The sequence below is a fragment of the Dendropsophus ebraccatus genome, chromosome 1 (genome assembly GCF_027789765.1).
Source record: "Dendropsophus ebraccatus isolate aDenEbr1 chromosome 1, aDenEbr1.pat, whole genome shotgun sequence".
Classification (NCBI taxonomy): Eukaryota; Metazoa; Chordata; class Amphibia; order Anura; family Hylidae; genus Dendropsophus; species Dendropsophus ebraccatus.
The window spans coordinates 189,824,615-189,838,667 of record NC_091454.1 but is presented as its reverse complement, the minus strand read 5'-3'; the positions used below and the strand labels follow the sequence as shown (position 1 = coordinate 189,838,667).

Here is a 14,053-nt window from a genome sequence, read left to right as displayed (position 1 = left end):
CTATACAGGGGTACATATAGGATACATATATACAGGAGGAGACATACAGAGGGGTACATAGAGGATACATATATACAGGAGGAGACATATATACAGGGGTACATAGAGGATACATATATACAGGAGGATACATCTATACAGGGGTACATATAGGATACATATATACAGGAGGAGACATATACAGGGGTACATAGAGAAAAAGAAATGGTGTGGAGACAGCATCCATCCAGTGAAAAAATATTTTTACTTTATTTTAAGCCATTGCATATAAAAAGATTACCGACGTTTCGGCTCTAACACTTGAGAAAGGCTCAGGAGTGTTAGAGCCGAAACGTCGGTAATCTTTTTATATGCAATGGCTTAAAATAAAGTAAAAATATTTTTTCACTGGATGGATGCTGTCTCCACACCATTTCTTTTTCGCTATTGAGTATCAGGTGTGGGCCCACCTGACGGAGACTGTGCATCCCTGGGAGGTTCCGCTGTTCCAACCTTGGACTTTACCAGGGGTACATAGAGGATACATATATACAGGAGGAGACATATATACAGGAGGAGACATACAGAGGATACATATATACAGGAGGAGACATATATACAGGGGTACATATAGGATATGTATATACAGGAGGAGACATACAGAGGGGTACATAGAGGATACATATATACAGGAGGAGACATACAGAGGGGTACATAGAGGATACATATATACAGGAGGAGACATATATACAGGAGGAGACATACAGAGGATACATATATACAGGAGGAGACATATATACAGGGGTACATAGAGGATACATATATACAGGAGGAGACTTATATACAGGAGGAGACATACAGAGGATACATATATACAGGAGGAGACATATATACAGGGGTACATAGAGGATACATATATACAGGAGGAGACTTATATACAGGAGGAGACATACAGAGGATACATATATACAGGAGGAGACATATATACAGGGGTACATAGAGGATACATACATACAGGAGGAGACATATATACAGGAGGAGACATACAGAGGATACATATATACAGGAGGAGACATATATACAGGGGTGCATAGAGGATACATACATACAGAGGAGTTAGGGCTGGGCGATTAATCAAATTAATTTGCCCAGAAGGTTAGAATCAATTTCGATTAAAACCGTAAATTCAATTTTCACAAAAAATCATTGCAGGTGGAGCAGCGTAGAGTGACGGGTTGGCGGCCGGGCAAGAGGTGCAGGTCAAGCAGGCGGCGCGGAGGTGAGGTGCATGGCGGGCGGCGGTGCGTGGAGTGTCGGGCCGGAGGTGAGGTGCAGGGCGGTCGGCAGTTCGCCTAACAGAGCCGCGACTGACCTACCCCAGCTATACATATCATGTCCTGCTCCCCTCCCGGCCACACGTGCAGGTCCCCAGTCTCTGGAGGAGGCTGCAGGGACTGTAGTGGTGATAACGTTGCTTCGGGTCCTGGAGCTGAACAGCGGGATCTGCATCCCCCGATCCCGCTGTACAGCTCCAGTAATGGCAGTGACGCTATCACCTCTACAGTCCCTGTGGCCTGCTTCAGAGACCGGGGACCTGCACGTGTGGCCGGGAGGGGAACCTGTTTGCCGGGGTGAGAGGAGGAGGGATATGTGCACTCCTGCCCCAATCACCCCCAGCTGCCCAATCCCTCTAGAGTCACCCCCAGTCTGCCTCAGTCCCCCTCTGTCACCCCCAGCTGCCCCAGTCCCCCTAGAGTCACCCCCAGTCCCCCTCAGTCATCCACAGTCTGCCCAGTCACCCCAGTCTGCCCCAGTCCCTCTCAGTCATCCACAGTCTGCCCAGTCCCCCCTCAGTCGCCCAAGTCTGCCCCAGTCCCCCTTCAGTCACCCCCAGTCTGCCCTAGTCCTCATTCAGTCAACTCCAACTGCCCCAGTCCCGCTTAAGTCAACCCCAGTTTGCCCCAGTCCCCCTCAGTCACCCCCAGCTGCCCCACTCACCCCCCAGTTTGCCCCGTACACCCCCAGCTCTCCCAGTCATCCCCAGCTGCCCCAGTTTCCCCCAGTATGCCCCTGTCACCTCTCATCTATACCTTTATTCCTACTACACCCCTCATCTTTACCTGTACTACTACAGCCCACATCTATACCTGTACTACTAATCCCCCTCATCAGTATTACTAATACCCCCCATATCTATACCTGTACTACCTCACCCCTCATCTTTACCTGTACTACTACACCCATTATCCACTATACCTCCACTACTACACTCTACCTAGATGGAGGCACCATGTGTCCCGCTACCCCCCCCCCCCTCGCTTATCCCGGAAATGCCCCTGCCTGCATGTGTCCCTGCTACATAGAGGATACATATATACAGGAGGGCATAGAGGATACATATATACAGGAGTACATAGTGGATACATATATACAGCAGTAAATAGAGGATACATGTATACAGCAGTACATAGAGGATACATATATACAGGGGGAGGCATATATACAGCAGTACATAGAGGATACATATATACAGGGGGAGGCATATATACAGTAGTACATAGAGGATACATATATATATACAAGAGTACATAGAGTATACATATATATATACAGGAGTACATAGAGGAGGCATATATACAGGAGGACATAGAGGATACATATATACAGCAGTACATAGAGGAGACGTATATACAGAAGTATATAGATGATACATATATACAAGAGGAGACCTACACAGGAGTACATAGAGGAGACATATATACAGAAGTACATCGAGTGATATAAACTATTGTAAAAATACAGTAACCCCAGCTTTCCCAGCATCTTGCGTAGTAGTCAGTATAATGAGGGTCAGGCAGCTTTCCCAGCATCTTGTATTTGTAGTCAGTATAATGGAGGTCACCCAGCTTTCCCACCATCTTATCCTCAGTATAATGGAGGTCACCCAGCTTTCCCACCATCTTATACTCAGTATGATGGAGGTCACCCAGCTTTCCCACCATCTTATACTCAGTATGATGGAGGCCACCCAGCTTTCCCACCATCTTATACTCAGTATGATGGAGGTCACCCAGCTTTCCCACCATCTTATACTCAGAATGATGGAGGTCACCCAGCTTTCCCACCATCTTATACTCAGTATGATGGAGGTCACCCAGCTTTCCCACCATCTTATACTCAGTATGATGGAGGTCACCCAGCCTTCCAGCATCTTGTACACAGTTTTATGGGGGTCACCAGCTTTTCCACCATCTTATACTTAGTATGATGGAGGTCACCCAGCTTTCCAGCATCTTGTACACAGTATTATGGGGGTCACCAGCTTTTCCACCATCTTATACTCAGTAGGATGGAGGTCACCCAGCTTTCCCAGCATCTTATACTAAATATGATGGAGGTCACACAGCTTTCCCAGTATCTTGTAGTCAGTATGATGGAGGTTACCCAGCTTTCCCACCATCCTATACTCAGTATAATGGAGGTCACCCAGCTTTCACAGCATCTTATACTTAGTATCATGGAGGTCACCCAGCTTTCCCAGCATCTTATAATCAGTATGATGGAGGTCACCCAGCTTTCCAGCATCTTATACTCAGTATGATAGAGGTCACCCAGCTTTCCCACCATCCTATACTCAGTATAATGGAGGTCACCCAGCTTTCACAGCATCTTATACTCAGTATGATAGAGGTCACCCAGCTTTCCCACCATCCTATACTCAGTATAATGGAGGTCACCCAGCTTTCCCACCATCCTATACTCAGTATAATGGAGGTCACCCAGCTTTCACAGCATCTTATACTCAGTATGATGGAGGTCACCCAGCTTTCCAGCATCTTGTACTCAGTATGATAGAGGTCACCCAGCTTTCCTAGCATCTGTCTATGGGACCGTTCTGTGTCATCACTGAGCCGCCCCATAGACTTATACAGGAAAGTGAGTTCTGACCCTTTCACAGGGCACAGTAGGATATTTGGTCACCAATGACTGGAAGGACCGAAGATGTTATAGGTAAGAGGTAAGAGGCCAGAGTGGTCCTTTAAGGATGGGCTGCCAGCCTGCTACTCATGGGCCAGTGTTGTGTACTTGCCCCCCGGGCTAAAATTTGCCAGCCAGCCCCTGGGTGCCAGTGTCCTGATATATGGCCGATTTCTAGAGATGAGCATGACTCCAGCGTGCTTGAGTCCGATCATTTGGCATTTGATTACTGGTGGCGGAAGCTGTATACAGCCCTAGGGAGTCTTGGAAAACAGACTGTATCCATGATTTTCAGGACTCCCTAGGGCTGCATCCAAATTCTTCAGCCACCAGTATTTAAATGCCGAATGATCAGACTTCCGCATGCTGGAGTCATGCTCATCTCTACTGATTTTCCATAATGATTACCATCTAAAGGAAACTTGATACAATTGAAATAACATCATGGCCGCCATATTGTGCCTCATAGTGATATTTGGTATTACTACACCATATGACCAACCGTTCTGTACTGACTGTTGTAATCTATAAAGATGAGTAAAATGTTCCAGAATACACATCATCTTGTGACGCCTAAGTCAGTCCGCTCCCGTTAGACATCACATGATCAGAGTTGGCATAGACCAGACTTTCCTCATCCTCTCTGCTTTGCTTAAATAGCTGCTGGGTCAGACACTATTTCAGGACACTGCTTGATAGCTGGAGAGGCACCGCAACCGAGCCCTAGCTGGAGATAAGCAATATACATATATATCCCACATTCGGTGCCTGCTCCTTGTTGACATCCCCACTGTGAACAATGGATTGGTGGTACTGGACTTGGCCGCTGTTTTGTGCCTCCTAAGCCGCAGCCTTCAGTGACTTACATATCAGATGTTCTTGGTGCCAGCAGATGCAAGTTAATCCTTTTGTTACAGATTATCTTTTTCTACATCTTGTTAGCAATGTTCCTGTTTTTTGAGCATTGTAATAAAAATACATTTTTGACTCTGAATGTTTGATCTGTGAATTATTCACTCTAAGCAGGTACTAAAGTTATCGGTCTCTTAAAGGAGTTAGAAAAACAGCACCACCCCTGTTCTCAGGCTGTGTGTGGTATTACATTCGCTTTAGTGGAACTGAGTTGCAAAACCCACCCCTAGAGGACATGAGTGGTGCTGTTTCTAGAAGAAAGCAGCCATGTTTTTCTAAGCTTGTATAACTTGTTTAACCCCTTCAGGACCATTCTAATTTTGGCCTTAGAGTTACTGTTGTATTTTTTTTTTTTTTTTTTGCAGAAATCAATAGTCCAGGGGATTTTAAGAAACTTTGTAATTGGGTTTATTAGCCAAATCTGCCATTATCTGCATTAAAAAAGCCTTTTCCCAGGTCCCCCCTCCCTCCTCTTTTCCATTCACTGCAAAAAATCAGGAAATTGTGACTTGTTGCATCAGACGTACCCAGTCTGGTCTATAGAGAGGGGAGTGGGGAGGAGGGAGTTAGCCGACAGCAGATAACAGAGGATTACAGGCACGGAGCTGGGTGACAGCTGTAATCAGAGCTCAGACAGGTCAGTGGTGACTGTCAGAGGAGATAACGGGTGAGGTATTTGTAGATTAACTATTAGTTGTCCTGTTTTGGTCTTTTATTTAGCTCTCTCCATAGGAGAACAATGAAGACAGGGGAGAGAGCTTCAAACAGCTTTTTCATGATAAAAATGCATTTTTCGGCTAATAAACCCAATTACAAAGTTTCTTAAAATTGCCTGGACTATTGATTTCTGCAAAAAAAATTAAAACATTTCACGACAGTGACACTTTAAGGACCAGACCTGATTTTGGAAATCTCATCTGTCTCCCTTTGTGGTTCTAGCTTTGTGATGTGAGCTTATCCTAATGATGATTGTTGTCCCATCATGGGGACTTCTCTATCTGATTTGCCTGATGACAGGCATAATACATTGCAGTGCTGATTGTATTGTATTATGCCTGTCATAGGTAGTGCTGATCAGGCTGTGCCTTTTGGGCTGACGTAGCCACGATTCTGGAGGCCTCAAGAGAGACCAACCGGTTGTCATAGCTACTATGGTGTGATGGTGAACAGATGGAGAGTTCTCCCTCTGTTTTGCACTATAAATGCTGCAATCACACTGATTGCAGCGTCTTTAGGGTTAACTGCCATGACCCGTGCACTACTTGGGCCCTGACAATGACAGCTGGGCTCCAATGTGGAGGGTTTTATACCTAGATGTAACATCAGCGAGAACGCATTGCAAACATGGATGTACAGTTACATCCCTGGTGGGATTAAAAGATTAATCAGGCTTAGAAAGACATGGCTACAAAAACAGCACCACTCTCTTCCTCAGTTTGGGTGTGGTTAGGCAGCTCTGTTCCACTGAAGTGAATAGAGCTGAATTGTAACACCACACAAAACCTGAGGACAATGGTGGTGCTGTTTTTGCAAGAAAGCTGTGCTTTTTTTCTAATCCTAGAGAAATCCTTTTAATTAGTAGATATATGCAACTCACAGTTCACTTCAAGTAGCAACATTTACATCTGGTCTAGTGGAAAGACATGTGGGCATCGACAAGACTAGTGGTAATATAGGGGGCGCAATCAAAGTGGACAGGGGCACCGGTCGCCTCCCTGGTGATGGCTGCCTTAGTGAATACTTGCAGTCTCCGTAAAACCCTGCTGTTCCTCTGTAATTCTTCCTGAAAACCTTTCTAGACACATTGGCAATGTGTCTGAAGCAAAAATATGTCTGACTTTTGTCTTGGACAGACGGCAGCCAATCACCGTCCAGCTTTCATTACTCACATTGCGCTATGGTTTCTTGTTTTCTGTTCAAGGCAAAAGTCAGACACATAGGGGGAGATTTATCAAACATAAACTGGCTCAGTTGCCCCTAGCAGCTAATCAGTCCACCTTTTATTCCTCACACTCTTTGGAAAATGAAAGGTGGAATCTGATTGGTTGCTAGGGGCAACTGAGCCAGTTTCACTTTACACCATGTTTGATAAATCTCCCCCATTGTTTATGTATTCTTAAAGGGGACCAATCACATAAACCGCATGTAACGCTATGGGAATGTGCTGTAGCAGCACCCAGCACCCTTTCCAAACATGCGACATCACCGGAGGCACGCTGTCTCTAACGTCAGCACGCCTACGTTCTTCCTGTGCCGCTCATGCGCAGTACAGCGGGTCCAGTCTGTGCCGTACTGCGCAGGTGCAAAATAGCCTTGAACTCATTGCCGGATTTCCAGCAATGAGTTTGAGGCTTTCTGCACCTGCGCAGTACGGTGCAGAGTGGACCCACTGTACTGCGCAAGTGCGGCACAGCAAGAACGTAGGCGTGCTGATGTTAGGACAGTGTGCCTCTGGTGACGTCGCCACAATTATGCAGGCTAATCATACCCAGAGGGGCGTGATTAGCGCTGCAGAACGCCCAGGGGACAGTGACTACTTGCCCACAGCTCTCCGCCCAGAGCACTACTTCGGGGTAATTTACATACAGGGCGCCAAGCTTATAAAGTAAGTTTTCAGCTTGTACATTGCAGGGACGGGGGGTATAAAAGCATGTTTGGGAAGTGTGCTGGGTGCTGCTACAGCACATTCCCATAGCGTTCCATCCGTTTTATGTGATTGGCTCTCTTTAATGTTACAATCCTTCTACAACCATGGTTCACCACATCCCTATCTCTATAGACACACAACTTCATGTGGATGTGTCATTTTAAGTATATTGTGAAACATCCCTGCAGACTAGTAGCCACATTGGACAGAGGAAGATTAGAAGAAATGTGGGCTGCAGGTTCCCCATCCCTGATGTAATGCAAACAGAGTGGCTCCATCTGCTGGACAAGCTAGAGCATGACAGTTATAGGCTTTGGTCACCATGTTGTAACGTATACATAAAAAAAAAAAAAAAATCTCTCTGAATGTCATCTTATGGAATTAGCCTTAATTTGCCTTATATCTACCACTGATTCCTTTTGGTTTAAAAAAAAACCCAAAAAAACAATAATGACAAATGCTGGACTGGATCCAGCTTTTCCCAGCACCCGGAGTTCAAAGGCAGCCGTCTGACAAGCCACCTGCTGAGACAGCGAAGAACTTTGATAGTACTATAAATTTGCTCATCCCTATCTGTATACCAGCAACAATCAGAAAAATGTGTATCAAAGTGAAGGGCTCTGTAAAATCTATGTTGCAGTGGACTGAAAGAGGCCCCAATACAGATGAAGTATTATAATTTTTTTTTTTAATACTTTGGAGATTATTCCCTAGAGAATGCCGTAGCTACTTTGCAGAATAGTCAATGGTAATGTGTTAGAGCATGGGTCTCAAACTCGCGGCCCTCCAGCTGTTGCAAAACTACAATTCCCATCATGCCTGGGACAGCCAAAGCAAGCTTTGGCTGTCCCAGGCATGATGGGAATTGTAGTTTTGCAACAGCTGGAGGGCCGCGAGTTTGAGACCCCTGTGTTAGAGTATTCCAGATACCTTGAAAAAACAAACAAACTAGTGTCAGAAAGTTATACAGCTTTGTAAATTACCTCGATTTTAAAGTCTGAACTTATCAGCTGCTGTATGTTCTGCAGAAAGTGGTATCTTTTCAGTCTGATACAGTGTTCTCTACCGCCACCTCTGTCAGTGACAGGTATTGTCGAGAGCAGAAGTGGTTTTCTATGGGGATTTGTTACTGGTCATGGACGGAGGCAGCAGAGAGCACTGAGTCAGACTGCAAAGAATCCACCACTTTCTTCAGGACATAAAGCAGCCAATAACTACTGGCAGACTGGTTATTTTTTTTAAATAGAAGTAATTTACAGATCTGTATAACTTTCTGATACCAGATAATTTGAAAGAGAATTCCCCTTTAAAATTTAACAAAACTGTGTACATCTCCTCCTTACACTGATGTGTCTCTACAGCTACAGACTCTAAACCCCTCTGTGGAATCTGATCATGTAGTTGTTACCTTTTGCCTCTTTACAGTGTGTAGGGTTAATAAGAATCAGATGCAATGGGATGTCTGCAGTATTTGCGTTGGAGCTGTATACACAAAACGGCAGTTTTTACTACCATAGATTGGAGCAACTAAATAATCTCCACAACTACAGGCGCTGTTACTTCACTTTATTGGAGTAATCATTTTATGTTCTAGGTAGCAAAACTATAACGTGCAATGTCTGTAGCTTCATATAAATATACGTCCACATTCTCTCTGTAGTAAGGGGGGGGGGATATTGCATGAACCCCCTGAGGTGTATACAGCAGCAGACGTTCCCTCCTGCATGAGGCGTCCTCAGTGTTTAGGCACAGATGTGAATATTCTCAGGCCGTGCATCGATTTAATCTCCTCCTGAAGAGCCTACATGGAGGGAAACGAGAGACAGCCAAAGAAACATGGATTAGATGTAAAATGCACAGTACTGGACAATTTAACTCCTCATGGTCTGGAGCATTTCCAGCCTTGCGGAGCACAGATAATGTTGCTTTTTCCATCTTTTATTTTTTGCATTAAAATAACCAGATGGGGTCTCGTTTTTTGCTGGACAAGCTGTATTAATTTATGGGGCGGTAACCAAAAGGCAAAGCTATTCTGCTTTATTGTTGTTATTATATTATACTTCACTGCCCCTACAAGAACTATGCATGTTATGGTTCTCAGGATAAATATGCAGAGGCTTAGGGCCCTTTCACACATCAGCTACTTATGCGGACCCATTCATTTCTATGGCCCGATACATCTTTACGTGGTATGGATGGGCAAGCCATTATGCAGCGTAGTGATTAAAGGGGTCAGTGCAAGTGCGGACGGTTACAGGTTCACATCCGTGGTCTGGCACTACAGATGTGTAAATCGGGCCTTATATTTCTATATCCGTTCATAAAGTATGTACACCTCCCCCCTCTCAGGCTTCCATTTATGACTGTAAGACACAAACCTTGCATGTCTTTTTTTTTTTTTTTTTTGGCCACGAAAGAAACAAGACAGTTTTCCTGGCATTTTCGCACTCATCTCATTAGGATAGTTGGGCATTTCCCCCCCCCCCCCCCCACTAAAATCATGTGATTCTTTCATCATGAAATTCCAGGATTTCTTTTAAAGGGGTTGGCAACTTTATAGTAAAATAGTTTAGTGTACAGTATTAGTAAGTGCACTCGCATAGAGCTAACATCAAACTTCCCTCCTCCAGACTGTGCTGCCCTGCTCTGTGGTGATCCTGTCCATAAGATGGCCGACATGGATGAGCATGGGACCATGCCCCGCCCCCCAGTGTCCTCCACAGGCATATACAGACTCAGTGGTGGACACTGGGGGGCAGGACATGGTCACATGCTTCTCCATGTCGGCCATCTTATGGACAGACTCACCACAGAGCAAAACAGCCCAGCCTGGTGGAGGAGAGTCTGATATAAGCTCTATGAGGTACACAGGGAGCTGCTGTCAGTATATACATTGAGTACACTTACTAATACTGTACACTGAACTATTTTACTATAAAATGTCCAACCCCTTCAAACAATTGAGGAAAAAAATGCAAATGCAAAAAAATGGTATACAGCCTTATAGAAGTGTATAAGAAGAAAAAAATGCTTGGCATACTGCAAAAAAAAAAAAAAAAAAAAGCGCAAAATTATCATGTTAGTATGGGGTTTCATAGTTCCTTATTGACTATAAGCTGACATTTGGCTGTATTTTTGAGCCAAAAAAACAATGTAAGTTTAAGTAAGCTGTCAGTACCCTTATACCTGTACAGTGTAAGACCAGGATCAGTTTTGTTTGCAGTTGTGGTGTAAATGTGACTATTATAGCTGTCCTCTTGCCTCTGACTGACCACAGTACCAATGACTGTGTGAGAGTACCCTTGATGTAATAGTATATTAATATGCCTTTATTATTTGGGATCCCTGACATAAAATTACATCAAGATGCAGAATAAAAGAGGTTAGGAGTCAGGCTGGGGACACATCACTGAGAGGCCATGAGAACTGTACAATACCCTTCATGTAACACAGAATGACAATACTCACTTCATTGATCATCTGATGCTGCTGCACTGTGCGCTTGTTTTTGAATTCTTCAGACTCTACATGGACCTCATACATTGCCCCGCATCCTCCTGTAATATAACAAACCTACATTATATATAGATCAATATGCATACATTATTTTTACTCTTATTAGAGATGATTGAACCTACCAAGAGCTCAGGTTCGTACGAACCGGAATGATGGGCATTTGACTCCGGAGGCTGAAGAAGTTGGATGGAGCCCTAGGTAGTCATGGAAACAATGGATACAGCCATAGACCTATGGCTGTATCCATGTCTTCCTGGCTACCCTAGTGCTGCATCCAACTTCTCCGGCCACCGGGAGTCAAATGCCAATCATACCGGTTTGTACTATTCTCCATTCATTGACAGCAACCATAGATCATGAAAAGCTGAAGCAAAGAGGCAGATTTTTAATGTTTTCCTGTACAATTTCCTGTATATGTATCTACCTTGATGCCATATCTGCTCACTTTACAATCATGTCAGATAAGGAAATGATAGTAAACAATAGAAATCCACACATCTGACCTGGTCCTATTGTATGTAATGAAGGGAAGTTGTGTAGCCAGCCCTCTGTAAACACTGAATACACCACAAGGACTTCTATTAGGTGTTGGCCTAGTTTACTCCCCATTGTGATTGAACAATAGGCCATTTGTTTGCCTGGGATCCTGCTGCTGGCCGTGTACAATCAGGAGATCTCAAGTAATTGTCTCTGATCACGGTCAGTGGAAATGACTCTCTATTACCTGAGATATCCACCACCCTCACACAGGAGGCCAGAGGAAACTTTGTCTTCAGCACCTCGGTGATCCGGTCTTCTCCTACAGTCTTTGAAGCAAATGATCTTCTAAGATTGCAAAGGACACACGTCTGCCGGGAGAGAAAATAAAATAAATTCTTATTTTTATCACCTGGAAACAGCACTGCACTTACTACTGCATCAAGGCTTCACTTCCTGGATAACATGGTGATGTCACTTCCTGGATAACATGGTGATGTCACTTCCTGGATAACATGGTGATGTCACGCCCCGACTCCCAGAGCTGTGCGGGCTGTGGCTGCTGGAGAGGATGATGGCAGGGGGATGCTCAGTGTCCCTCCAGTGCCCTGTGTCCCTCAGTGTCCCCCTGCCATCATCCTCTCCAGCAGTCACAGCCCGCACAGCTCTGGGAGTCGGGTCGTGACATCCCCATGTTATCCAGGAAGTGACATCACCATGTTATCCAGGAAGTGAAGCCTTGATGCAGTAGTAAGTGCAGGAAAAAAAACACTTTATAAGCATTTCCCATAATAAATGTATATTGGGGATTTTTATAATTTTTAGGGGACAATACAATAATTTAATTTAAAAATTTGCCGGACTTCTCCTTTAAGGAATTACACAGGCCGATTATCAGTCCAATGCTCCATCCATTCAGCATGCACAAGTCATAGTACATCCGTGAAGGACTCCATCATGAATAACAGCAAGGGGAGACCAGTTTTCATTCTAGTCACCCGTATGTAGCCCAGGGACAGGGAACCTTCAGCGCTCCAGCTGTTGCAATATTACAATTCCCATCATGATAGAAATTGTAGTTTTGCAACGGCCGGAAGACTGAAGGTTCCCCGTCCCTGATCTAGGCCAAGCCATGTGAACCCTAGATTACAGTTTACGTTCTACAGCTGAGGGCCAATTCCCATACAGCAGATCTGTTCTCTGTGCAGTACATACATGGATTACCCCATACAGATGAATAGGACAGTGACAGATCTCTGCATGTGAATTCTCCCCAAGGATACATTACAAATTATCACAGATATTACCCGGAGTGACGCTGAGGTCTGGACATATTACAGTAATAACGTATACGGATAAGCGTGTCCTGGCCACGTCTGCTCCCGCATAGTCCACAGCAGCCAATAACATGTCATATATAACAGTTATTCAATTCTTTCTCATAAAATCTGACAGTATATAGCAGTGTTCCCAAACTTTATGTCTCTTCAGGTTTCGGAAAACTACAACTCCCCTTATGGTCAGTTGCTGTGAAGGCATGATGGGAGTTGTAGTTTCCCAAATATCCAGGGACATAGGTTTCAGATCACTGCTATACACAGGGAATTCCAGTCAACAGCTGAGGGTTTGTTACAATTGTATCCAGTCTGAAGCATATTATATGCTGAGAGACTGGAACATTGTAGCAGACTGGAAACCAGTGTAACAGCCCCTCAGCTGTGAGCAGGGCTCTCCTGTCCACAGTCCTGTCTGCGGGTGTAATGCAGTGACTACACCCAGCCGTCCCCGTCATACTCACCCTCGTCCTGGAGACCAGGTGCCCGGCCGCCCACATGATCCCAGCCTGCAGATCGTCAATGTCAATCCTGTACAGCCATAGGATATACAGTTTATATACGGCGCGCTCTAATGACGTCATCTGTTTCCACGGCAGCCATGATTGTTACTGGCGCTATCAAGTTTCACCTTCTGATTTCCGCCAGCAGTATAATCTCACTGCAGGAGGAGAAGCCACAAACCAAAGCTATGGCCGTGCTCTCCTCACAGCTATCAGGTCTCATGTCACTGTGTGATAAACCAGTAGGCGGGGAGGAATTACCTCATCAATAGGCGTCCGCTGCCTTCAGATGCAGGCGCAGTGTGTATGATGTCCGGCAGGGGGAGCTCTGTGTGACTGCTATAGTGTTATGTAATGGAGGCGCACAGGAGAGGAGGGGGAACTATCAGACTGCCTCATAAGAAGGTTCTCGGTGTTGTCTATATCAGATAAGCTTATTATAAGACAGCTTGGTAATATTGCTTAACCCTTATCCACTGTTTCTAAATAAATGTTTCAGACCATAGAATTCAGCTAACTAACATCCAGTGTATCACGCTGTAGATGCTATATGGGATGGGGAGCACAGGGGGGCTACATACTACTAGGGAGTGCATAGGGGGGCTATATACTACTGAGGAGTGCACGGGGGGGGGGCTATATACTACTGGGGAGTGCACAGGGGGGCTATATACTACTGGGGGGTACACAGAAAGGCTATATACTAC

The 14,053-nt window shown here is 44.9% G+C and overlaps 1 protein-coding gene across 1 annotated transcript; it reads right to left on the bottom strand.

Annotated features, from left to right (window-relative positions):
* Positions 1–9,067: 9,067 nt before the first annotated feature.
* BOLA3 (bolA family member 3) lies at positions 9,068–13,584 on the bottom strand. The gene is given in 5 exon segments (XM_069956804.1): positions 9,068–9,317; positions 10,985–11,073; positions 11,757–11,880; positions 13,308–13,400; positions 13,402–13,584. Coding segments are annotated over 5 exon segments (417 nt in total). The 5' UTR covers positions 13,447–13,584; the 3' UTR covers positions 9,068–9,251.
* Positions 13,585–14,053: the final 469 nt, after the last annotated feature.